Source organism: Anomalospiza imberbis, chromosome 2 (genome assembly GCF_031753505.1).
Source record: "Anomalospiza imberbis isolate Cuckoo-Finch-1a 21T00152 chromosome 2, ASM3175350v1, whole genome shotgun sequence".
Taxonomy (NCBI): Eukaryota; Metazoa; Chordata; class Aves; order Passeriformes; family Viduidae; genus Anomalospiza; species Anomalospiza imberbis.
The window spans coordinates 114,316,483-114,341,829 of record NC_089682.1 but is presented as its reverse complement, the minus strand read 5'-3'; the positions used below and the strand labels follow the sequence as shown (position 1 = coordinate 114,341,829).

The following is a 25,347-nucleotide window of genomic DNA, read 5'->3' as shown; positions in this document are numbered from 1 at the left end:
TGACATCCTGCTTACTGGCACATTCAATTTCCAGAGGAGAAAGTGGTGTGCTCATTGCCAGGTAGGAAGCATGCAGTCCAAGAAGAAGACCCAAATTCCGTTCTGTGTCTATCAGAGGCGATGACAAAGTGCTGAGATCTGGCGTTGTAATCACTTCCTGGTCAGGCTGCACAAAAAAAATAGCACTTTTAAGTTAGAACTGAGCTCCAACAAGAAATCTGACAGCAAAGTAATGCTTAACTTTAGTAAGCATTTACCCATAATTAACATTTTTACCTCTATATATTGGCCAACACAGAAGGCGTGCATTGATTCCCGTGTGTCCTCAAACTGCAACGCAGCTTCCAAAGCAACAACTGGGTCCTCGCCAGCAAACTGAGCTAATGAAACAATGAAGTAGTCAATACAGTATCTAAAAATTCGTTAATTCCACCTGGCTTTGAAACAAAAGCGATTTTTTTAAGTCAAATGAAAATTCTCACCAAGTATGCTACTGCCAGTTAAAGACTGGGTTTGGAAGTCCTTTATATCGTACACTTTCCCATCGATCACTGTCCAAAATCCTCCATCTTTGTTGTGGTTCTCTAGATCAGCCTTACGTATAAGTGTCACCTCCTCATTATTTCTGCAACTCTGGCCAGTAAAAAATGAACCTATCCATATAAAAGCAAAAAGAGAATTTAATCAACACAAAATCAGAAAGTTAAGGGGATATTTCTGAACATTCTTTTAATAGTTGCCTAATCAAATTCTTCACTTCTGTTCAGCTTATTTTTTTATATGCTCGAAAGTAAACGTGGCTATTAGTATGTTCCTGTCTACATATTGTGCAATTAACTGTCTGAATACTGAGTTCTAATGCACTAATCTTCAATGTCATCTAGCATTGCCCAGCTATATGGCTGTTTTGTGAGGAGGTGCAGCAGAACAATCAGTTTGATGGTAAATCACTGCTCTAATCGCTTCTTCCTCCAAATTACTTTGGTTTTATTACGCACTTGCCTGCAGGGAATTTGCTGTATATTTCATTTCAGCTTAAATTCAGATTTTTTTAATATAAAAGAAGCATCCCTTTTGACCACAGATACAGCTCATATTACAAAGTGCCCTGAGAAAATAAGAATTCTTTATTTCAAAGCTTTCACATTACTCATCCTTTGTATTAGACAGAATTTAGTAGCAAAATGCCTAGATGTACTACTCAGGTTTTCATTGCAACTTTTCATACTCAAAATGCAAAATGATGTGAACTACTTCTTGAAAAAGCAGCATCGGTACTCTGCTCAATGCTACCTCTAAATGTAACCTCCTTAAGAATGTACTGACAGAAATAAATACTGCCTTATAACTGCAATATAATTTGGTTAATAAAACTTTGTACTGTGAAGTAGGATTCCCTTCCTGAGAGTAGTTCATGAACAGCCACCATTTTTATACAGCTACTTTATGAAAGCAGTACAGATGCTGCTAAGTTCATACCCATTATTCCTGGCCATGCCAAATCCTCATTGTCATCCCTTTCCTTTCCAGGGGCTAAGTGGTTAAATCTGTCTAGATGTTCCAGCAAGCCAGCCAACAGAGGGATAGCACCAGCTTCCTGCATTAATCCAGCATTTTTACTGAGGAGTAGCACTATGGAAACCACCAGTTCTGGAAGAAGAATGCCTAAGACAAAAAACAAACACAGAGGATACTTACATTTAGTTCAAGTTCTACATTCATTGCATTGCAGAAGTAAATCACCATTAAAATACTCTGCCTTTGATTAGTGTTGAGTACAAAGCTCTTGACTTCCTCACTGAATTTTCCCTCCTTCTCTCCCATTAACCAAAAAATTAAACTGACTCCTTCTTAGTCATTTAGAGCTTTCAAGAAAGTCTTAAAATTCCATGGAAGGGGAAGAAAAGAGGACAAGAAGTATAAACCTGCCTGTTAAATCTCCATCCACAACACAAGATACTTCTGCAAAATGCCTATGACTAGTACAAGCAATGCTGGTTGCCACAGGAAGTATATCACTAATGTGTGTGCACAGAAGAGCAGTGTATTTCTTCAGTAAGGAACCAACACCTAAGAGGTCAGGACCTGTATAAAAATAAAGGAAGAGCACAGAAAACCAACACATAGTCATATTTAACAAACAGACATCAAAAGCTGACATACTCTTCTGAAATTATACCACTGGATACTAGCACTAATTTAGGAAATTACATTTTTTAAATTTATAAAAAGTTTATTATCTATCCTAAGTTTATTATCCTATCACCTAACAAAAAAAAAAAAAATTCACTTACAGAAAACAATGTAAATAAACGACTTTCAAACACTGCTCAGACAGCAACTAGGCTGATGAATGAGACAAGAAGATAAACTAAAATAAGAAACTGCTATCCCGTAAAAGCCATTACAGAAATACTTGGGGAGGGGTCAGAGGTTCTTTGCTTTTCCCTTCAAAACCACAACTTACTGTATGTATTAGGTGCCTGGCCAACACAATCTGCTGGGTAAAGTTTGCTAACAAGCAGACGCTGAAAACGTAGCAACAGGTCCAGAGAAGCAGATCTCTCCTTGCTATAAAGTTCTTGGTCCATGCAGGAAGAAATGCGACGAGCAACGTCTTTTAGTTTGGCTACGGTCTGGGAAGCGATGTTCCTAAGAGGCATAAAAGTATCACTTAAGGGGAGCTCAGAGTGAAGACAGTCCACAATCCATGGGTTAAGCTGTTGCTACAATTTTGCATAAATATGAAAGAAACCTCTGCAAAGTTTCTATCCAGAACTTTCACTCCTTTGCATTGCAGTGCTCAAAAAGTCAATAGTTTTGCGGATACATTTTGGTTAGCAGTGAAAGCCATGACACTGCATAGCTCAAAAGAGTGTCAGTACTGATTAAATTACATGGTTGCCATCACAATGAAGTGAAAAAGTACAATAAATTTCTTAGTAAACTCATAATTATTTCCTGCTATACATCCTCTATGTTAAGTACTCCTTTAGCTCCTCTGGCTGATACAAAGCAGCTTTTTTTTCAGCACTCTAATTGGTCATGCACTCACAACTCTCAGTCAAGAATTTATAATGGAGGTTTCTTCCCTGCTGACACTCTCCCTGAGGCAGTTCTAAATAAATAGGACAAAATACTCGGTTCTAAACAAATTAGTGGTGATACTCACACTTTGTAAGGACAGTCTTTTAAACATTTGTCCTGTACCTGCTACAAAAACTTTGATACTTCTCTGAAAGAAGTATCTGAAAGTCCATAAAATCAAGGCAATCTTCCTAAAATTGGGTAATTTAGTATAGAACATTGCTCCTTAGCAAACAGAGCAGAACTACAGATAAGCTACAAGAATGTTCAATAGTTTGAATTCTGAGGAGCTAAAAATGCCAGCTTTTTTTACTTTATTTACTAACCAAAATTAACCATTGTTTAGCTGACTAGTTCATAGGAAGTCTAAATATATCTTCTGTACAAAAGTAAAAGACAAATTCAAAACAATTACCTTAGTAACTGCTGAATTAACTGAACTAATGGTAAACTTTGTTTTCCTGCAGATTCATATATTCCAGTGTTAATAAGGTCTTTGTCCAATGGAGTTCTGCTCCTGTGAAGTGTTGATGCATTTGCTTCTTGTTCATCAATTTCTTTTTCTTTCTGTGCCTCTTTTTTTGCTTCAATATCCTAAAAGAGTAAATCAAGTTAAAGAAAACACACGAACTTCCACTATGATTATGAAACATTTTGCTAACAAGCATTCATGGTAATAAGATCAAGTTGCTTTTACCTACAGCAAAAATGAAACAATTCCTACCAAACAAAATGAGTATTGTGTATTCCGTAATAACCATATGGGCACTCTTCATTAAAAACAATTATAACGTAAAAAGAAAGGCAAAGTGAGGGATGAAGGTGGTAAAGGTAAAAAAGAGTAGGGCAGCTCCCCAAAACCATGGTGGACACATGCCAGGAGCTGCTGCACAGTTCACAACTGAAGGCACATTTACTCTTGTATTTAGAAAAGTAACAAATCCAGTACCCTGCAGAAGAAGCTGAACTGCAAAGCTGATGAGCCATACCTGAATTTCTGCAGTAATAGCAGCGTTCAGTGCAGACTCTAAACCTCCATCAGCCATCAAGCTGCCCACCAACAGGTCAATCATAAATCTACGTCCTGGGCTGACATTCATTTCATTTCCTGAAACTAAGAATGGAAGAAGCTATCAATGAAGTCAAAATGCAAGGCCCAAACAAAGAAGCTTCAATTTGAGGACCGACCTGCACTGGGCAGGAGCGCTGAGAGCGCCCTGGCGCGCTCCTCTGCCGTGGGCAGCAGCACAGACCAGCCGCTCTGCAGCACCGCTTGGGCCGCCGACTGCACCGTGTTAAGAACCCCAGCGTTGCTGGCCAACGTTACCACTGTCTGCTTCAGGCTGTTGAGCAGGATACTGCCCAAACCTAAGCCAAGGCATTCTGGATCCACCTGATGACTAATGGCAGCATGAAGCTGAAAAAAACGCAGGGGGTGGGGGAAGAAAAAAAAGGCAAATTTTAATTAGTAAGTGATATGAACTTGGTGAGGATGGTGGGAAGTCACTCCTGGAGCAAGTGAGTAAGTTCAGTGACCAAGATACAAACTTTCACCTGCAAATCTGTAAAATTACAGAGAAATGCTGGCTTGCCTACACCCTGAATTTAAACCAATACTCAAAGATTATGAATGGTAGCTATAAGCCCCAAAGATCTGAAGTAAACCTAAAGAATAACCTAAACTGTTTCTACGTCACTACATTATGCTAGAAAAAACAGCACATTTTCAGTGACTGTCAGACACCAATTAAAGAGGTCATTCAATTTTAAATATGCTATTTAGAATTCATAAATATGCTCAGAATCCTTGACTATACAAGGCTTAACCCATTTAGATACTGTTTTTATAGTTCATTTAAATGAAACCCAGAAGCTGTCAAAAAACACCACTAGATGCCAAATTTCAAAGAGTATAAAATGACAGAGTAGTTATTTCACTTTTTAAAATCAATAGAAGTGTTTTAAGGCACATTAAAGGTCATAGTTTCCATCCAAGCGACTTAGTAAAAACATCCAGCTCAATGACTGCTGAAAGTGTAAGAAACAGAAGGTACCTGAAGTCTTAGAAGATTTAATGTTGCCACAGCCATACACTCCTTTTCCTGAGGAGGGGGCCAGTCAGAGGACCCATCCATTCCCTCAGTCACTTGTCTCAGTAACAGATCCAGCTGTTCAAATGTCATGGGGCAAACATCCACCACAAAAGGTACCCGCAAGCCTATTGACCATTCTGAACATGATGACCAAGCAAAACTCTATAAATGGAAACAACACACAATGTTCCACAGTTAGTTATTTTCTAAATATGACGCTGACTACAGACTGGAGTGTAAAGCTAAATCTGCCTTCAAACAGTAATAGATGATGTGGAAACAATACCAGCACAACCGTCAAAGGGAACGCTCGACTTGCATCCTTGTAAACATACATAACAAATCCATACAGATCCAGAACACTCTCATCATATTTTCCAATGTGTTGCATACCCAGTCCAGATATCTCACCACTTCTGCCACAGGAAACATTCTGCTGATAACTCCTCAATTGCTGTGTCACACAAAACAAAACAGCTAAATAGCTGCTTCTCAGAATACCCAACAGAGGGAAAGTAATCATCCCTTTCTGGCAGAACAACTGTGCAAGATTCGTTTTTTCCAAAGCCTTCATTTACTCAGAATAAGGAGGAATATAAAAAGTGATGCAAGCACAGAAAGAAGGACCAGGATTATAATAAAGAACACTAACCTCAGTGGGAAGTAAAACTAAAGAATTCAAAATTAAAGCCTACCTGAGCAGGTCCACAAGCAATTCCAACTATGTGCTTTGTGTCTAACCCCGGGAGAGCTGCGGGCTCTGGTTTAGTGATACGCAAAGTATCAAAATGCTGACACTGATCATTGCTTCCCCAGCTGTGCACTTCACTGTCTTCAGTCAGTGCTAAACAATGGGTAGATCCGGCTGCCACATCTATCACTTTCTTTCCTGATAAGAAAGTTAGATACAGAAAATATAACTTAGATACAACAATTATTGACAGAAAAATAGCAGAGATAAGGAAAACGATGCTAATCACAACCATGCTTAACCAGGAACGTGTTATGGATGTCATGAGTCTCATTTCTGCCTCAGTAGTAACAAATATCCTAGGTAGGATAGTAGGTGATAAAAGGTGTGATTGGAAGAGTACAGCAAAGCATAAGCCAAGATACAGATAATTACAGACGTTTACAAATTTTAAACATTTTTTCTACTTTGTGTGCCTTCTACTTAGAAACTTTTTTGGGAATTATTTAAAGATCTCGTCATCAACGATGAGAGACTGTAAAATTATTCTCATTTAGATAATTCAACATATATTAGTAACAATTTAAAGGAGACACAGAACCTCAGGTCTTCTCCCAAATCAAGGAAGTAATTTTCTCTCCATTACAAACTAGTCAAAAGTCAAACATAACTTAAATGACATTATTTGTTGTCTGTTATTTTCATTTATTCTATTCACCTGCCTTAATCTAAGCATATATTATATATATTTATTTGCATGACAATGCAAACATACTTGCTTTAAATAAGCATTTCTGTGAACCTAATAAAAGAAAAGCAGTAAGAACTAAGAGAACACAAGACGTGCAGCATTTAAAGTAGTCATAATATAGTGTCTTTAAGTCTACTAAAATCTTCTAGGTGTAAATGCACATTATTACCTTTTTCAATGCTACCAGCATAAAATACGACAGAGTGCATGGTATCATCACTCAATGCAGAGTTCATTTGTGTCGGGTAAAAAGCTCCAACAACAGAAAGAGCTCTGGAATATTTCCAACTCTGATAACTACCTTTCAAGCCTTCCAGCAGTTTGGGATATCGAACGTGCTCTTCCGTCCCATGCCCAAGTCTCTGATTGTCACCTTTCCCCCAGGTGTAGACCTGGCCTTCTTTGGTTAAAGCAACTGAGAACTGACTCCCACAGCGTACTTTCACAATGTCCAGATCTTGAAGCTTTTCTATCAACTTGGGAGTTTTGCAACCATCACTGCCTCCTCTTCCCAGTTTTCCATAGTCTCCATCACCCCAAGACCACACCTGGCCTTTAAATCAGGAGAAAGAAAACAAAAAATAATTGCACTGCTTTTTTCATATAATTAAGTCATCTGTTTTAACAAAGAAATTCATTATCCAAGATTCTGTAACAAGCACAAATTTTAAGTTGTATTTTAAGAAAAGCAGTTCAAAAATAATTTCTAATTGTTTGTGACAATAAGAAAGAACAGTATTTGAAAAACTTTCATGCTGACAAACCTAAACATAAAAAGTGCAGTATCTAGCATTCATTGACAATCTATCAGGGTGTGGAAAGTCCTTCTTAAAAATTAATAAAGCATAGGATTTACTGTAAATCAAGCAAGTAAAAGACTGCTTTCTTTAATTATTTATAAGAACTCACAATTTTTTTCCACATCAAATGGCCAAATTTTCTGTTAAACCTATTTTAATTTTCAGTTTATATCATTCAGCATTTCTCCAGATGAAATTAAATCATCATGTTTATCATTTTTTTTTGGAAAAAAAACACTACTAAATCCAAGTCCCAATGTAGCAACTTAGAAACAGTCAAGTCATTCTGCACCAGCAGTAAATAAAATTATGGTTCAAGAATGGTAAACTCATGCATGTCCAAATGGAAAGTCTTGTTTTACAATCTGATGCATTTCTGTTCTCTGCTTGCATAAGCAGAGTCCCTAAGGTACTCTGATAAGCAATGGAAGCATGCAAGGCAGAGACCAGAGAGAGGAAAAAAATTGATAAAATCTGGGTTTCCATTTCCTGTATGAGCAAACATTTCAGTTTTTAAATAATGCACATGATATTAACCAGCTGTATTTCAGAGGAACAACTGGCCTCCAAGAATTATCTGCTTTCTAAGAGATGACTTTGGGGCTTGACCTCACAATGAAATGCAGGTTTTGAATCTAGGTCTCACCCTAGGCACCTTGGTCAGGGATGTTGCAAAGATGAACTTCCATGCAGCTTCTCTTGGACACTTCCAAAGGGTTAAGAGAGACAGCTCTCCTACTCTGAATTCTGGCTCTTGTGACAACATGAGATATTTGCACTTATATGGTAACCAATAAAATTTACACACATGCACATATATGTACTACACATTTACATGAAATACATATACACCATAAACTCAATATATTTACATATCCATAAGGAATGTACTGCATATCCATTCATGGAAATACCTCTGCAACATTATATACAAAATGTATAAATGTACATATTTTTTCCCCAGAAGGAATTTCATCTTCAAATTCTTACAGAATTCAAGCTGCCAGAATAAGCATATCTGCAGTACAAATATCCTCAGAGTAAAAGGAAGGACGGGTAACCTTACTTAAAAATTTTAAGTTTTGTTTTGCTACTAACCATTTTCAGTAACTGCAAGAGTCTGAGCATCTCCACTCCCACACGACACATCAATAACTTTGAGTCCTTTCAGCCCCGTGACCAGCATTGGGATGGTCTGATCTTCACTGGAACCTTCAAAACAAAGTGGTTCTGTGAGAAGCAAAACCCAGAAGGCCAGACAGGTTCTTTTGTTTGTTTTCTTTGCTTTGCTTTTGGATGTTCTGTTGTGTGCGTGTAGTGTGGCGTCATTTAGTTTTGCTTTCAGATTTGAGTATCATGACTAAGCTCCTGTAAGGTTTCTGAGAGACATCCAGCAAGGATTTAACCCACAAAATAGTCTTAGCTTCACAAAGAAAGAAGCAAAGAACATAGCAGATTTTTCTTCTCTATCCAAATGCTTATTTCCAGAAAACTCTGGGAATTTATTGGGTTTGAGACAATCCCTCCCAGAATTATTTCAATTCACATCAAGTCACATAATGTTCTCAAATCAGCTTTAGGTGGGATGAAAGATCATTTGCAACAGGCACTAAATTCTTCAGCAACTTATTTGAAGATATCAACTAACTCACCATGACCAAGCCTGCCATAGTTTCCTCGTCCCCATGTATACAGCTCTCCCTCAGCAGTAATGGCTGCACTGTAGGTGCTTCCACATGCAATATGAACAACGTGTTTTCCAGCTTGCTTCCCAGACAAAGCAGATATCATCTTGGGTTCCTCCAGAGGGCTATTTAAAGAGAAGGTGACATGTATTACAAAAGGTGATTTGATGAGTAGGTGATAAAAGGTGTGACATACTTGTTAGAATTGCTGCAATTCTACCTGCAAGCCCTATTATTAGTGTGAAGTTGCAAAATACAAATAGAACTACAAGCCAAAATTAAGTTCAAATTGTTCAACAATATACAAACCACTGAAGGAATGTCTAACAACTGGAACTTGTTTCCAATTTAGTTCATGCAATATTTTTTTAAAATATTTGTCTATTGTTAAAAAAATTCCTTTAATTACTGTATCAGACCAATTAATTTCATGATACTGATAACCCTTGTGTAGCCTCTCTCTTGAGAGAGGGAATTCTGCACTGGAGGAAGACACATAAAAATCTCTAAAATGTATTGATGTACACTCTCTATACAATACTGTTGTAGAAGACTGCTTCTACACAAAAGCAAGACAGTAATGTCCCAGTAAAATGGAATAATGTACAACATGACTGCATATAAAATAATGACCCTGCTCCAACATGTCAGTCAACATTTCAGAGAAAATGCACTCTGGATTCATAACACCATTAATAAATGGCCTGATAACAGTGGTCACTACTACACCTTCCACCTACAAGAACTTCAGAAAGTAGCATTAATAGAGAATTAGGAATATTCCAGACAGAGAAAGCACGCAGGGAGAATGCAACTTTTGCTCAGTAACAGAGCCAAATGTCAAATGCTAAACATTGCTTATATACACAACAAAATAATTTTTACTATTAATTCAGAACACTTGCAAATAAATGTTACAATTATTTTTAATACATACACTGTATCCCCATGACCTAGTCTTCCACCATCTCCACAACCCCAAGAGAAAACTTCACCATTTGCTGACAAAGCCAAATAGTGATGCCCATCTGAATGTGCTGCTATCTTCACAATATTTCTGGAAGCTAGACTCTGCACCAGCTGTGGTCCCTGTAAAGCAAGCAAAAGCAATACGCTTACAAGATCTGCTGACATTCTCCATTACATAACTAGGTACAGTTTTCCCATTTCCAGTGTTATCAAAACTCTGCTCTCAAATTAATGAGGTGAAGGCATGAAGAACAAAATGGTCAAACATGACAAAAGCAATGCTTTGAAGTTATGTGTTCCCATTCTTATAGGTCTTCAGTACACATGAAAATGGTGTTTATCTTAACATTACAGGCTATCTTAGTGACAAAGGCTTCTATTTACAGCATATGTTTGTTTGAGAAACTACACCACTTGGACATAGTTGTATCATTAAAGAAAGATCCATTTCATATCCTCCAATTTCTGAAATTTCCAAGGCCAGCATACCAAAAAAATCATAATATCCATAACCTCTAGTCTGACGGAAATTACAGAATCCATATGCTTTTCATCAAGTCAACCCAAGAGACAAACCCCACTATTTCTGAAAGTTCAAATACAACAGTACAGAAGGTCACAAAAAGTCAGCATGTCTCCATCTACTCTCCTAAGAAACTGTAAATATTTAGAAGAGGAAACTTATGAAGTAATACAGAAAAAACTCTCACCAGAGTATCGCTGTTATATGCTTGTGTATAAACTCTTCCATTTCTAGATAATATCAGAAAACGTTTCTCTGCACAAGCAACCTGTACAACACCAAGGTTGGCCAGTCCTTCACACTGAATTGGACCACTCACATTAGCATAGTATTTCCAACCTATTAATCCCCAAGCAATGACCTCTTGCAGTGATCCCTAGGAAAAAAGAAATTCTGTAAGTACTAAATTTTGAAATACACAACTTAATAAAATCCACAAAGCAGATTATTTTTTAAAACTTTATATACCAAATATGCTCAAATCTGAGACAGTCATTCTTTCCAAAAATCAATAAAACCTTCCTAATTAGAAGATACCAAAAATAAAGACTTGCATGCGTCATATTCAGTTCAGTCTGGCACTAAATGAGCAGTAAGTGTCTATGGTAAGAGATTAAGAGATTTTTCAGGTTGGAAAGTTTGGCATTTACTTTTTTCTTTCTTTTATTTTTTTAGTAAGTCAGACCCCCAACATTTATAAAGTCTGGTCTTGAGAACTTACTCTGAGAAACACAAGGAACAGCTCAAAGTATGGCAGAATTAACCAAAGTGTGGTAAGAAAGAATGGTTCATAGACCATAAAACTGCACTCCAAGGCTCACTCAAAAAGGGCTGATGTAATAAAAGTTACCCAAATTAAGACAAATTTCAGAACTCAAGATTTTGTTGTGAAAATCAGAAAGGAATTCGAAGAATCTTAGGAGCCGTTTTCCTTGCATTCTGAAATTCAGTTATGCTTTTAGGGAAAACATCTTCCTGTATCTGCTATTGCAAACAATCACCTTATGAGATGTAGGAGAGCTACACTGCGGAGGCATACATGGGGTGGCAAGGCGGTCTAAATGGGCCATGATCACCACAGCTGTTTGTCTCAGATCAATCGCCAGCTCGTTGTCCTGTGGCAAAGTCAGATACCTCAGAAAACTTTCATTTGGACTTAGTGGGTAAGTCAGCAGCTGGAAAAGAGAGAAGAGCAGTCAGAAAAACACTCAAGGTATATCTCTGAGACTACACATACAGATACACAAAGTTTAGACATGATGACTATCTCCACAAGTGTAAGAGAAAATAAATTAACTCTGCACATCCTTTTTTCATGTTAGAGAAAAATTTGAAACCTGAATGTTGACAAAATAGTCAGACTGTGTATATAATAGAAAGTTAAAAGCGTAATAAAATTGATTAATTATGTTTTATCAACCTCAGTAATATTCACAAAGAGTCATAGTTCAATTAATTTTGAACACAAAATAAAAACAATCCAAATATGCAGAAAAGTTACTTAGCCACATCTAAGTTCATTATCACATCAGCCTTAACTATTAAATATGATGCTTACCTCTAATCATGCTGTGACATTCATCCCCCTAACTCAAGAAACTCAAATGTTCACATGAAAACCAAACAACCATGGTGTATATACACCCCACATGGAAAACACCACCAACAACTTTGTTTGGATAATTTAATGATTATTTTAGCTAGGCAAATTAAATTTCATTCCAACATAATGCCCCTTTTAAATAATCCAAGAATAACTACCTGAATCTCTTCTTCGGTATTAGGCATGTCTTTATTACATATGATACTCTGGAATCTTTGTAGCAAAGGTAGAAGGGGTGCACTTGTTCCCTGTGCAGATCGCTCATTATCCGTCTCCCTCGTTCCGTTATCCCAAAGTTGAAGCAGCAACATAACTGCAGATAACATTTGGCTGAAAGAGTGAATCAACGTTTTCTATTAATAAGCATTCCTAAAACCATTGGGTTAGGTTAGCCATTCAATTCAATCTCTACATTTTCAAGTTAAGCAAAATCAGATGCCAGGGCTTTCTGTTTTGAACAGATTATCAAAATATAAAAAATGGATTTTGCAGTCTAGACAGTATTAGGTCTCAATCACCACTGCCTTAGTGAAATGGTGCGTATGTTTTGAACCACAATTATTACATTAAACACAAATCCATGAAAACTGAAGCCTGTCAGCCCTTTCCAACAGTGATGGCTAAAAATCAGAGTGTTCATGCTCCTCACCTTAGTGTACCCCTCTGCACTGCCAGTTCAAGCAATATGGCAAGTGCCAAGTGCTGGTCTTGCAAAGGAATGTTTCCTGGCCCCTTGGTACTGGGAGCTCCATGCACATCTCTATTTAAAAGTCAAACAATATACATTAACTAATCGAAAATAATACACAATTGCTTACCAAAAGCATCTACAGCACCCCACAAACCACTAAACTCAGAGAAAAATATCAAAGGGGTGATGACAACAGCTGAGAAAAGCCCACACATTCCAAACTAGATCACATTTTAGAGGCACGGCTAGGCATTAAAAACACCCCAAGCTTCACTACCTATCTGTAGTTCTAGTAAACATGCTAAGAACATGAAAAACATTTTTCACAGGTGAAATTCAAATATGTTTTATGATATTCCCCTTAAGGACAAAGTTCCAGTATTGAAAAGACATTTCTAGTAACTACTAGCAACTTCTAGTAACTACTATAAAAAGGTAACAGCTTGAAGCCTAATTAAATAACAGGGAAAAGCAAGGGTCTGACTGTTCCAAATCCAACATGAGTGTATTTTCCCTCATGCACAAAAATCTACCTTATTTTACTATACTTGAAGGGCACAATTAAGAGTGCACATATATAGTATTACCAAAGCATTCTTCTGCAGATATATTTACATTAGTAAAACACAATTGTTTTGCTAAGTTTTCATGCAGTGATTCAGAATATTCCAGTTCAGATTTTTCTTAAGCAGCTAAAATCATTAAATCATGTTTACAGAGCATCATTTCAATAGCTCATTAATTTTTTGCTTGCTCATATAACTACATAACAAAAGGAAGGAAATCCTTCAAATTTTCTAAAAATCACTATGTTTATACCCCCCGCTTCTGAGAGATGCAAGCTTGCCATTTAACAGCTCAAAAAAAGAAACTTACCCAGTCACAACAGACCTTAGGAATTTAGTAGCCCTTTCTACAACTTCCAGCCACACAGAAGATACAGTCCCTTCATCAAAAAGGGATGCCTCTGGTAGAGCTCGCAGTGCATCAAGTGATTCCTGTAACAATTCACTGCACAAGTCTGCATCTTCACCTAAGGAACAAGCAAGAGCAGTTACATTCCCACCTTTACAGAAGTCAGAGAAATTGTTGTACACAATATTTTGTGGAGCTTTTTTTCAACACAAGACACAAGTTACTTCCTATGGACAAAGTTCTCAATTTTCACATAAATATTTGACTACAAACTTCTGAAGACATCTTCACCAAAAAAAAACCAAATAAAATTCAGAAAGGTGAAAACCCAAATCAGCTGATTTCACTATGCAGTCACTGAGAAAAGAGGAGAACTAGAGCTGACTGGAGTAAGCCCACACCTGCCATCTGACCAAATGGTGCAGACTGAGACAGGCAGGTTTAGTGGCACAGATCACAATTCTGCCAAGCTCTGCAATTTGACAATAACTGACAAGAACATAACTAAATACAAAGCTTCACATACAAAGCTTTTTCTAAGCTGCTACTATCATGTAATAATATAGTGGATTGACCTTGTCTGAAGACTAAATCTCCCTTTTCTGAAATCTAGCATTAAAAATACATGCTTTTCATGAAATCCCAACTTACCTTCCTCAGCAAAGGTATCCCAGAAAAACCCAACACTGATACTGGCTTGGGTGGCTTTGATCAACAACAACATTGTTGGGCATAGAATCACATAAGAGCAATTATGTAAATCTATCATTCATAAATTTATAGTTCTATACCAATATTTAACACAGATACACTTTATTGAGTCACATGGGTTCAAATGAAATATATATATGCAATATGTTCATAGCATAGAGCACAGACCTACCTGATCTCCAGGCTCTGCGAAGGAAAGCAAACGCAAATGAAAGTGCTGCTCGGGATCCAACACGTGCAAGTCCTTCCACACCTTTGCCTACAGGCCTTGAGCTAAATAACATTATGTATGAATAGTTTCAATAAATTTGTATTACAATAATATATACTTATTTTATGATTGTTTTGTATAACATATATTCAATGATTTTATAATTTAGCCATATGCATGCATATGCAATTACACAGTTTTTGTTTGTAAAGAATCATAGCTGTGCCTTGAGAAACAAGATGAACACCACAATGTCAGCAACCAAAATCCAACTTCAACCACTGCAAATAAACAATTCAATGTCCAATATCAAAAAGCTTCACAGAGAAAAATATAAACCAGACCAGCATAATGGACTGCCACCAAAAAAATGCCCATAGTTACTCAAAGTGAAATGATACTTTACTCAGAATACACAAACATAAGGCACTTCTTGTAGTAATCATTTACTCAGGAAGTCTGTACTTTTAGCTAGTTTGGACTGCATAAACTAAGCTTGCAGATTTTTTAAAATTAATCTTTAACTATTGATAATTAGTTCCACCCATTTTGTCATTACTTATCTTTCTATTCAAGTCTCAGTGCTAAAAAACTTCCTATGCACTTTCTGTACTTGTGTGTGTAAGGAAAAGAGATAGCTTCAACTTTTGGTAAAATCCGCTGGACTCACACTCATTTCTGGTAACTTCTCATACAGACAATCAAATTAATTTAAGTAAGCTCCCCTTTGCAGTCAGCAACAAGAGATTCCCTACCACTTCCAACACTGAACCACCAAGTCTAGTTTGTTTTGTTGTAAGATTACAATGAAAGTGAACAGCTTAGGACTTTTTCAAGAAATTATGCTTGCATTTTTAGCAATCTGATACATATCAGTGCTCTTTTTAATCAGAGCTGAAAAAAATAATTCAAGAGAACAGTCTAGTCAGAGAAAGATATTCTTGTCAGAACTCCAATTCCATAATAACTAGTTGTGATATCTACTTACATTCTCCTGTCATATCTGAATCTAGAGACAATCCAACAAAAATTTCCCTAGCCAAATTGCTTGTTCCGTCAGACAACTACTGAACACTTTATTTAATGCCTTATCTGATATAAGATTTTTCTATTTTTAGGTCTAGATAGCTATCCAGACATGAAAAGTAATCAGATGATTCCTTACTCAGTTACTTCCCTTGAAACAGCTGCATATAAAATGCATAATTACATAATTTCTTACTCAAACTAAGGAAAACTATGTTCAGCTTTTTTTTTGTATTTGTATTAAGTAGTTATATATAAAATGCACAATTACATCATATCTTACCCAAGCTAAAGCTCTATGTTCTGCTTTTATGTATTTGTATTTTATAATTTATGTAAGCTGAGCAACTATTGACAAAAATATGTTGTTATTCAAACAATGTGATTTCCATTAGCACCATTTCTGAAACAGGCTTCTGCATACTTCCTAGATGAGCAGAACAAAAGAAAAACTTCAATAAATATATACTTATAGCTCAACGTTTAGTATCTACAGCAATGTATTACAGTAAATACCTACTAGTACAGAGACACTATAAGAAAGCACCAGGCAAGGAGGAGGACTGATGGCAGGTAACACCACTTAATATGGTAAAGCCATCTTAAGAAATAAGAAGTTTCTTAACCATTCACGTTTCACAAGGAGGAATAAATCACATTAAGCCCTCATAGACGGGTTGATAACCTTTCTATGGCTTTTCTAATGGATTAATTTGTTCATGCATGTGTTGTTACCTTTTCTTATCCACTGCAGGCAGAGGAACACTACTGCTTTTCCACTTGACTTTGATGTTCTCCTGAAGAACTGCTCTGTTCAAAGCAATGAAATATCGTTCCAGGATAACCAGCCTCTGCTTTAGCCTCATAGCTGAGAGAGCTGTCGTTGCGGTCTGTGTGGCCAGAGTTTGCTGTTCCTTTACTAGTACCTGGAGGCATTCCTTCAGTTCATTCACGTCTGAGAATCAGAGAGAAATACCATTTTATGAACATTCATCTTTGTTATATACAATATCAAGAAAAATAAAGACAAATTAAAAACTGTAAGTTGACCAGAAGTCTGAACCCAGTGGAACTCCTCATTTCTCTATTTAATGCACACAGTATGACATAAATAAAACAGGTGTTTAGACACAGGTTATCATCAAAACTCGTTTTGTCTGAACATATCTAAACCTTCATATTTCATGTTTGAAATAAAAACATCACAGGAAATATTTATGCTTTTCAAAAAAACAAGTTAGATAACTTCTTATCATCATCCAACCTCAAGAGCCAGACTTCTTTTAAGTGCAGGCAAGTCCCCACAAGAATATGCTTTCATTTTGCACTGATACATATTATCTTAAGTTTCTCAGAAGTTATGAAACTACACCCAGAAACTCTAGGATCATTGCTAAGAGCTGCTATGCTTCTGAAACAAATAATGTCATAAATTTAAGATGCTTTCAAGTACTATTAATAAATAAAAGATCTCACTCATGTACCAATGCCAGAATATTAATTCTTCTTTCTCTTCACCACAGCAAGCATGCAACAGCCCAAAGTCCTATTAATCTAATAACGGATGGTAACAAGTACAGTGTCAAAAACAACAACAAGAAAAAAACCATTCTAAAACAAACATTTGGAAACTGTATTTTTATATACTCTGTAGCTTTAATTCCTAAGACAAACATCAACAATGTACATTCCTAAAGAGGTTCTTTTCTGTCCCTTCATTAACAGTCTGATCACTGAGCCACCCCACTCTGCGTTGCACTGCATTATTATACTTGTCCCTAAGCCAACCACATTTGTTGCCTGGCAGCTACACAGAAGTATCTTTGTTTTAAATGACACCTGACTAAGGGTATGGAAAAAAAAACCATATGTCTGCATATATGTAACAACGGCTTGTGAGAAGCACACATTTCAAAATAATTATAAAAAAACCAATCCCAAAACCATACAAAATCAATAATTTTTTGGAACAAGGAGCTCCAAACTATAGAAATTTAGACACATTTATGGTAGTCTCTATGGTTAAAGGTTTTACCTAAGGAGGTACAAAACTTTTTTCGCAACTGCAGCTGTAAAAAGTATTTCAAAGTTTTGTCCCCCATCTTTCTGTACCCAGGAAAGAATTCAAGCAGCGCTCTCTGCCACTGGATCACATTGCACAGTCACTTATGGTTTGCTGTCAGCCAGCACCCTAGCCTGTTTTCAACATTGCTACTCACCTATCACCATTTCATAATGTGTTAGATTCCTTTCCCTAGGCAATTCACATCCTTCCACCTGACTATGAGGAATTTATTTCTTCAACAAGAAAGAACAGATTAAAAAAATATTCCTTACAGTCTAGACCTCTCAGATTAAAGTGACAGTAGCAATTACACATCCTGACTCAAACAACAAGAAATATGACAAAACCAACAAGAAATTTGACAAAAAGCCACACCATGCTTAATTTTAGCTCTACAAATTTTTTCCAAACTGTGCAGCACAGAGCAAAAGCACAAAAAAACCCCAACCATCTTGCAGAGCACCACAACAGAACATTGTCAATACTGATATCCCAGCTCCATGATCCCTCTAGACAAACCATTCAAAGACATAAAAATCAGGACTTTTTTCCTCCCTTCCTGAACACTGAAGTCCTATCACCCTCTACAATACCACCAGGCTACAACACCAAACTACAAAATGACCATGCTCTCTTCTTCACAAAGAGACTTTGCTTAACACTGTTTGTTTGGACAAATAATTGTATCCTGAATCTTCAATTCCCAAATTATGGTCTTGTATCTACAGGAAAAGTAAAGAAATAGCCAATGAAGAAAAAAGAAGGCCCTTTAACAGTTATGTTTGGGGAAAAGACTCTATATTTGGTGCTACAGAAAATAAGCACTGAGCAATAGAGACAGCAGTCTGTCAAGTAATACAGAGCTACAGCATTCATCCTTCATTCCTAACCAGCAAGTTACCTAATTGTGGAAACTCTCTAAAATTGTTTCTGAGAGTTGAAGACTTCGGCGAAAACTTTGTTTCAAAACAACACACTTATGAAAAATCCATCATGGGGACTACTAGAAAGAAGCAGGACAAGCAGAGACCACCTACTCACCAATCCTCCAGCAACTAGCTCACAAGGAACTTTCCCTGAAAGTCTGCAACTGCATACCTTTCAAACCACTTTCAATCAGCCACAATGACATCCAGGTGTTACATAAATTAAGAAAGATACATTTCTTGCCAGCAGAATTGCCTTCTTAAGGTTTAGGGTTTGACATGTTTCAGTGATCTCAGTCCTAGGGGGAGGTTAAGAAAGCTGGGAGAGAAGGATGTGCCTTCACAGTCAAAAGTGGCTACAATTTTAGGAAGGCTTTCTACCAAATTAACAAATTCTGCTTGTATATATTTTATATAAAATCCCTTTAGTATTTTGAGAATGCAAAACAAAAGTTCATACACAAAGTGTAGTAAAGGCTGGAACAGGTAATAGTATCCTTATAACTCAGACATCTAAAAACTGAACCAATGACTGTCTTGTTTTATTAAAAGTAACACTATTTTTAAGTGAGACATATCTATACACTTCCTCACTTTATATCTTCCCTTATTCCACAATAAGTAAATTTATCTTTACAAAAAGTTTAGTTAAGCTTTCAAAAGATTTAAACACATCTGGGAATCAATGCAGTGAAACACATTTTAGTAAACCTTCAAATCTGAGCAACACTTACAGAGGAACTGAACAGTCTAATGAGAGAATAGCTTATTAATAGTAACGATTCAAATTTCATCTGAGAAGGTTACAGGGAACTCTTTAAACAAAACTGTTCGTATGTCACTACACCAGCCCTTGATGCTAGCCATCCTTTGCAATGCTATGCTTTGCCAGTTATGCTGTGAAAGGTAGAGACACATTATTTACCTGCACCTGTAGGAGTTGGAGTCATAGCACACCAGTCTCATTTCTCAAAACACCATTAGCAGAATACTTGTTAACTGGCAGCCACAGTTGCTGGCTGCAATAGAGAGAGGTAAGGGTTTTACCCTCTTCTGTTAAAATTTATGACATCTCTCCCTCCTCTCAGCAAACAACACAACTACACATCTTCACTTCCTAATTCCTCCTGCCCAAAGCTCCCTGCATTAGAAGGAAAAACACTGGAATTGTTCAATCCAGCCTATTTGACAGAACAGAGTTAAGAAGTGGTGTTATTCAGATATCTGAAGAACACAGGACAAAACAAACAGCTGAAGAAAGCAGCTTCTTAAACTACCTCTGACACAAGCCCTAAGATAGGTAGCATGTCCAAAGGCAGTTTGCTCCTGTTTTAACTGCACGAAGAAATAACTTAACATGCTATGTGGTTTCTTAATGCTCATTTCATTAGCTCTTTTAAGGAACACCACACATTTCTGACAGATAAATTAGGCACCTTAAAAATGCCAGTATCAGGCTGAAATGTTTCCAGGTTGACTCACAAACTTTAGTAACAGCAAATAGAGATGTTACAGTGTGGAGAGATTTCAGACTTGGAAACACATTTCAAGCAGAATTTGGCACGAATCTCATGTTATAATGAGTACACATTCCTGTCACCAGCAGAACTAATGTGCTCTAATTTCCTAGAGAATTTCATATTTTGTCTTCTCGTTCCCCTTCCACTACACATTATTTCCACTGGACAAAGAGGAGATAAAGGATGCAGTTGGCTTGGCTTAACAGGCTTCTAATGACCTTTCAAACCTCTAGAATGAGCAAATGCAAAAGTTAGAGGGAAGGACAACAATGCCATCACATACATCCAATTTCCTTCAGAAACAAAAACAAAATAGGCTTCCAATGTTATTTTATACCAACAAAGAATATGATGCCTAAAGGGCATTTAGCTTTTAGCTTTCTGCTCCCCTGTTCAAAAGATGAACAACATCAGACTTCACCTTATTAATATTCAGCAGAAGAAATATTGATCAGCTGCAAGTGCATTCCAAATGCATCTCACTTTGTGGCTAGGTGCAGGACAGTGAAATGTCTGGAGGAGAAGCCTTATGAGAAGCAGCTGAGAACACTTGGTTTGTTCAGCCTGGAGGAGACTGAGGGGAGACCTCACTGTGGTCTTCAACATCCTCCTAAGGGGAAGTGGAGGGGTAAGTATGCATCCTTCACTCTTGTGACCAGCGACAGGACTCAAGGACATGGCATAAAACTGAGTCAGGGGAGGTTCAGGTTGGATATCAGGAGTTTTTTACTCAGAAGCTGGTTGGGCACTGCAGTTCCTCAGAGAAGTGGTCACAGCACCAGCCTGTTTGAGTGCAAGTGTTTGGACAATGCTCTCAGGCACATGGTGTGACTACTGGGGTGTCCTGGGCAGGGCCAAGAGTTGGACTTGATGATCCTCATGGGTCCCTTCCAACTCAGCATATCCTACAATTCTATAATTGTCAAAGTTTTACAGCAAAACTTGTTTAAACTGATGTTCTAATACTCGTGCACAGAACAAAATAGCAAGAATTTAAATTCCTGTCTGTGTGTAAAAATACACCCTAACACAAATACTCCTTAAGGGCATAAACAGCAACCAAACAGATATTTGGAGCAGGACAAGTGGTTTCAAGCTGGGGTAGAGGCAACATGATGGGATGATGATGCAAAGGCAAAAAGGTAAAAGAAAATACATGGACAAAGGAGCTCTGAGAAATGTAAAATGGGGGGGGTCAAATTTTATCCTTTGAGTCAGCATTTGTAAATCTAAACTTGAAAGCATGAATCAAGAAATGTGATAAAAGCCAAAAATACCTCAATAAAGAAGGCTAAAATAAGGTTTTTTTCAATGCCATGACTACTTTTTAATTACTTCTGTACATTTTACTTCGTGTAAATTTAGATTTCATCATGTAACTAAAAGCCCCTTACAGGATGGAAGTTCTGCCTATCTCCTCCTCTCCCAACACAAATGCAGGAATATAAGCGCACTTGGTAATGACAAGTATGTCAACAAGCTCACTGAAGTCACATGGTTAATTATAACCTTGCCTCTCCCGTAGTGCCTATAAAGCATTTCTTGGTGATATTGTACTAACAACATCAGAAAAATAAGATGCAACACTGTAAAAAGTATGATTCAATATACCCAACCTTAAGCATATTCATTTAAGAAAAAGAAGCCCAAGAAGATGAAATACTGCTCTACTTTCTGTAGGCTTTGAATAAGCACTTCAAAGAGTTTCTTCTTTATTTCTCCCCATAACTAGGGCTGAACACCTGGACCTCAGATCATGTAAGATGTTCAAACCTGAAATATCTTCAGGAAAGAAAACTGAAATAAAAGAAGGTAGTAAACAAGGATTTTTAGGAAGAATCAGAGGAACTACTTTATGAATGTACTCAACCTGGTATGAATACAACAGGCAGAAGATATTTAAGGGAGCATTCATGTAAAAAAGGAATCGTTTAACAGTGGTATCATGAAAGAGCTGAATATGAAATGGAAGAACACTAAGATGCAAGAGAAATTAAAAAAAACACCTTAAGTCAAATAATGACTTATGCATGTATCTATTATTACCTTGTATTCTTACAGTACTTGGAATAGTAAGACCATTACAAAAAATAAGAAAAAAAGAAAAACACTATGATATCTTTGCCCTGTTCTGACAGCACAGCGATCTCAGCATAAATGAGAGCTAGAGAAAGCATTTTGCTCCTCTGAACTTGTGCCAGGATGACAAAACAAGCATGGAGTTGAGGGGCACATGAAGTACTGTCGCTCAACACATTTAATGAGCCGGTTTTTCTCGGTGCTCTCACAATCTCTTAGCCCTCATGGGGGAGGGGTCTCACAAGGCCCACTGACCTAGATTAGCCTGAAGTTCAACACCAAGATCCTCCACACTTGGCAAAATAAGATTGCATTACAGCACTCCTAAAACATACAGTGTCTAATATCTAGTTACTATTTTCATAATGTAAGGCTATAAATCATTCAACTCAGTAGAAATACTTCAGTGCATTGACCTGAAACACTGACTTCAAATGCCTCTTCAGTTCTTTCTGTAACATGACCTCAGATCTCCATATCTGAATTATACCTTACTCGTAAAGGAATATAAACCATAAATGAAGACATAGTAAATATTTAATTCTTACTTGATCAGCAATTATATATTTAAGAAAAAAACTCTCCTTTTAAAAAAGTTCCTTCATGGTTATGACAAGGAAATGTTTAAAAGTTTACTTTTTGAAGAATAACAGAAGAAATGCTTAAAACAGTTCGCATTTTATGGAACATTAACAGAAAGTATCAAAATGGAACTGATGCTTCAGCTTTTTTCAAAATTAATTACCAAGCCACAAAAACTAGGATGGCTACATTTTGGACAAATGCAAAACAAAAATTAACAAGGTAACCTACAATCATGAACAAAAGCCACACTTGCAGTTTATTTATACAATAAATGCATTTATTGCATAAATAAACCACAAGTGTGTTCATAGCACTGTTTAAGGATTTTTGTCACAGTTAGGTGATACAAACTTCAAGCACAAATGGTAACAGAGACCAAGGAATAAAAATCTATTTCTGACAAATTATTCACACATTACTTCTAGAACAAGAATCCATACACATGGCAATAAACTATACTATATATAAGTATTTTAATAACTACAAGACAGAAAGCTATTTCTTTCTGAAAACTCCAAACATACACACATCCTTTTTATTTTGAAAAACTGCTTCTTCAATTTTTTAGAAAATAATTGGAGGGTGAGCTTAAAGACCAAGTGTTGTCTCAAACAGTTTGGTCAGCTGGAAGAAATTTGGCAAGATCTTTGACATTTAGATTACCATTCTGTAAAATAGTTTTATTTTACTTTTCAGCAACACACATGAAATAAGAATATAAGACATAAATAATGTGACCTTCAGCTCACATCTCTCCAACACATTTAATTCTCGCTCTCTCTTCCACTGAAGTGGCAATTCTTGTCATTCCTGATATACTGCAAGATGCTGTCCTACTACCAGAGTGACAGCACATCCATCTGTCCCTCCTGTCCTCAAGGAAAGGCAGCAAGCAGGCTGGCACAGAGCAGAGGACAGCAGACTGGCAGCTGACCTGTGGCTCAACAGAAACAAGTATCTCCCCTAGCAAACACAGCTACACAGATGCAGATTCTGGCACTGAAGAGATAATACTTCTCCCAGGGATCTTCAAGTGCTTCTGGGCGAGGGGAAAGGACAAGTGACACAACAGATGTCTCTGAAGTTTGTACATGCCAACATCTGAATCAGGCAATATCATGTACCAGGAACTGTAAAATAAACTACTGAACTGGGGCTTCTTCTGATCTGCTATTTTTAAACAAGGACAATTTTAGACAATGAACTGCTCTACAGCAGCAAACAGCCATGAACTTCAACTGGCTTCAGTATCAAAAGCAGTACTTTATAGACCCCTACACGAAGATGTGAACACACAAACTGCTTTTCCACTGCCACCACAGGTGCAATTACTGTCAGCAAAGGTCAGGACAAACAGTTAACTGAACTAACCATTTCAACCTTCCTCCCATGATTCACACAAACCGATCTACCAGACCATGAAACCAAAGAGAAAAATCACCCATTAAACCATTACTGCCTGCAGAGAATTTAGGCTTCAGAAACCAAGCAATTTCTTTATAATGTCTGCAACTGAAAAGAAATATTCTGAAGACATTGGAACTTTTCACTGGGTAATTTCATTTATGGCAAATCGGTCTATCATTCCTTCAAGCAGCCTGAAAGGGGCAAATTGACTCTTCAAGTCGAGAGTCTAATTAAACCTGAAATTAATTACAGCAAATGTCTAATTTCAATCACAGTTAAACCACATATCCAACTTATTTCACTAACCTAACTTCCTGATGCTACAAAATAAGTGATCAATACAAAATACATAATGTCAGTGAAAATGACCAAAACAGCTGTGATACCTGGTTGTTTACCCCACACCCAACTCTCAACAATCGATTTGGCCCTGTAAGTGGGCAGTGGAGTCTCTTCTTCATCTTTCTTTTCTTTCTCGTTCTGCTCTTCTTTCTTCGACGCAGTTTGGCATTCAGTGCTATCATCTAAAGAAAACAAAAGAGAAGGGGAAAAAATAGACCAGGTAAGATACCTTCAAGTCAGGTTGGAATTCAGATCCAGGTTAGAAATATAAAGGTGAAATCCTCAGCCCATAAGCTTACAGAAATATTGTCTATCATTAGGAAAACATGGTGGGGGGAAGTAGTATTTTACCATGTTAACTGTCAGAGGTGCTGGGTCTCATGTTACATTTCGTAAGACAGTGACCTTACAATCCAGGAATCACCTCTGTAACCTCCTGAGGATGATGAGCATTTAATATAGATACCATCATGTAAGAATTGCAAAGGATTTGCAATACACAGTACTGCAAAGAAGGCACTTGAAGTCAGATTGTGCTCCCAACTATCTGTATTGCTGTAGCATTTACTTGGTTTTATATTCCATTTCCAAGAATAAAAAAATACAGCAATAGCCTATACTTCGAAATCAAGGAGAGCTACACACTGGCATTTACCCTACTTTTATG

General features: G+C 37.0%; 1 protein-coding gene across 4 annotated transcripts in view; it reads right to left on the bottom strand.

Moving 5' to 3' along the window:
- HERC2 (HECT and RLD domain containing E3 ubiquitin protein ligase 2) overlaps positions 1-25,347 on the bottom strand; it is a 102,496-nt gene that overhangs the window by 58,374 nt on the left and 18,775 nt on the right. For 3 of the 4 annotated variants that reach the window (XM_068182664.1, XM_068182665.1, XM_068182667.1), the window contains 23 exons: positions 24,725-24,862; positions 16,492-16,711; positions 14,692-14,792; positions 13,770-13,926; positions 12,852-12,962; positions 12,361-12,532; positions 11,601-11,774; positions 10,787-10,975; positions 10,045-10,196; positions 9,075-9,232; positions 8,521-8,634; positions 6,924-7,175; positions 5,876-6,069; positions 5,142-5,342; positions 4,276-4,504; positions 4,077-4,201; positions 3,503-3,681; positions 2,468-2,652; positions 1,930-2,085; positions 1,480-1,665; positions 483-653; positions 277-380; positions 16-166 (listed from right to left, as the gene is read on the bottom strand). In XM_068182664.1, the coding sequence (XP_068038765.1) occupies positions 16-166; positions 277-380; positions 483-653; positions 1,480-1,665; positions 1,930-2,085; positions 2,468-2,652; positions 3,503-3,681; positions 4,077-4,201; positions 4,276-4,504; positions 5,142-5,342; positions 5,876-6,069; positions 6,924-7,175; positions 8,521-8,634; positions 9,075-9,232; positions 10,045-10,196; positions 10,787-10,975; positions 11,601-11,774; positions 12,361-12,532; positions 12,852-12,962; positions 13,770-13,926; positions 14,692-14,792; positions 16,492-16,711; positions 24,725-24,862 (3,819 nt within the window). The remainder of the gene's footprint in view (positions 1-15; positions 167-276; positions 381-482; positions 654-1,479; positions 1,666-1,929; positions 2,086-2,467; positions 2,653-3,502; positions 3,682-4,076; positions 4,202-4,275; positions 4,505-5,141; positions 5,343-5,875; positions 6,070-6,923; positions 7,176-8,520; positions 8,635-9,074; positions 9,233-10,044; positions 10,197-10,786; positions 10,976-11,600; positions 11,775-12,360; positions 12,533-12,851; positions 12,963-13,769; positions 13,927-14,691; positions 14,793-16,491; positions 16,712-24,724; positions 24,863-25,347) is intronic. The other variant, XM_068182666.1, reaches the window with a different exon arrangement.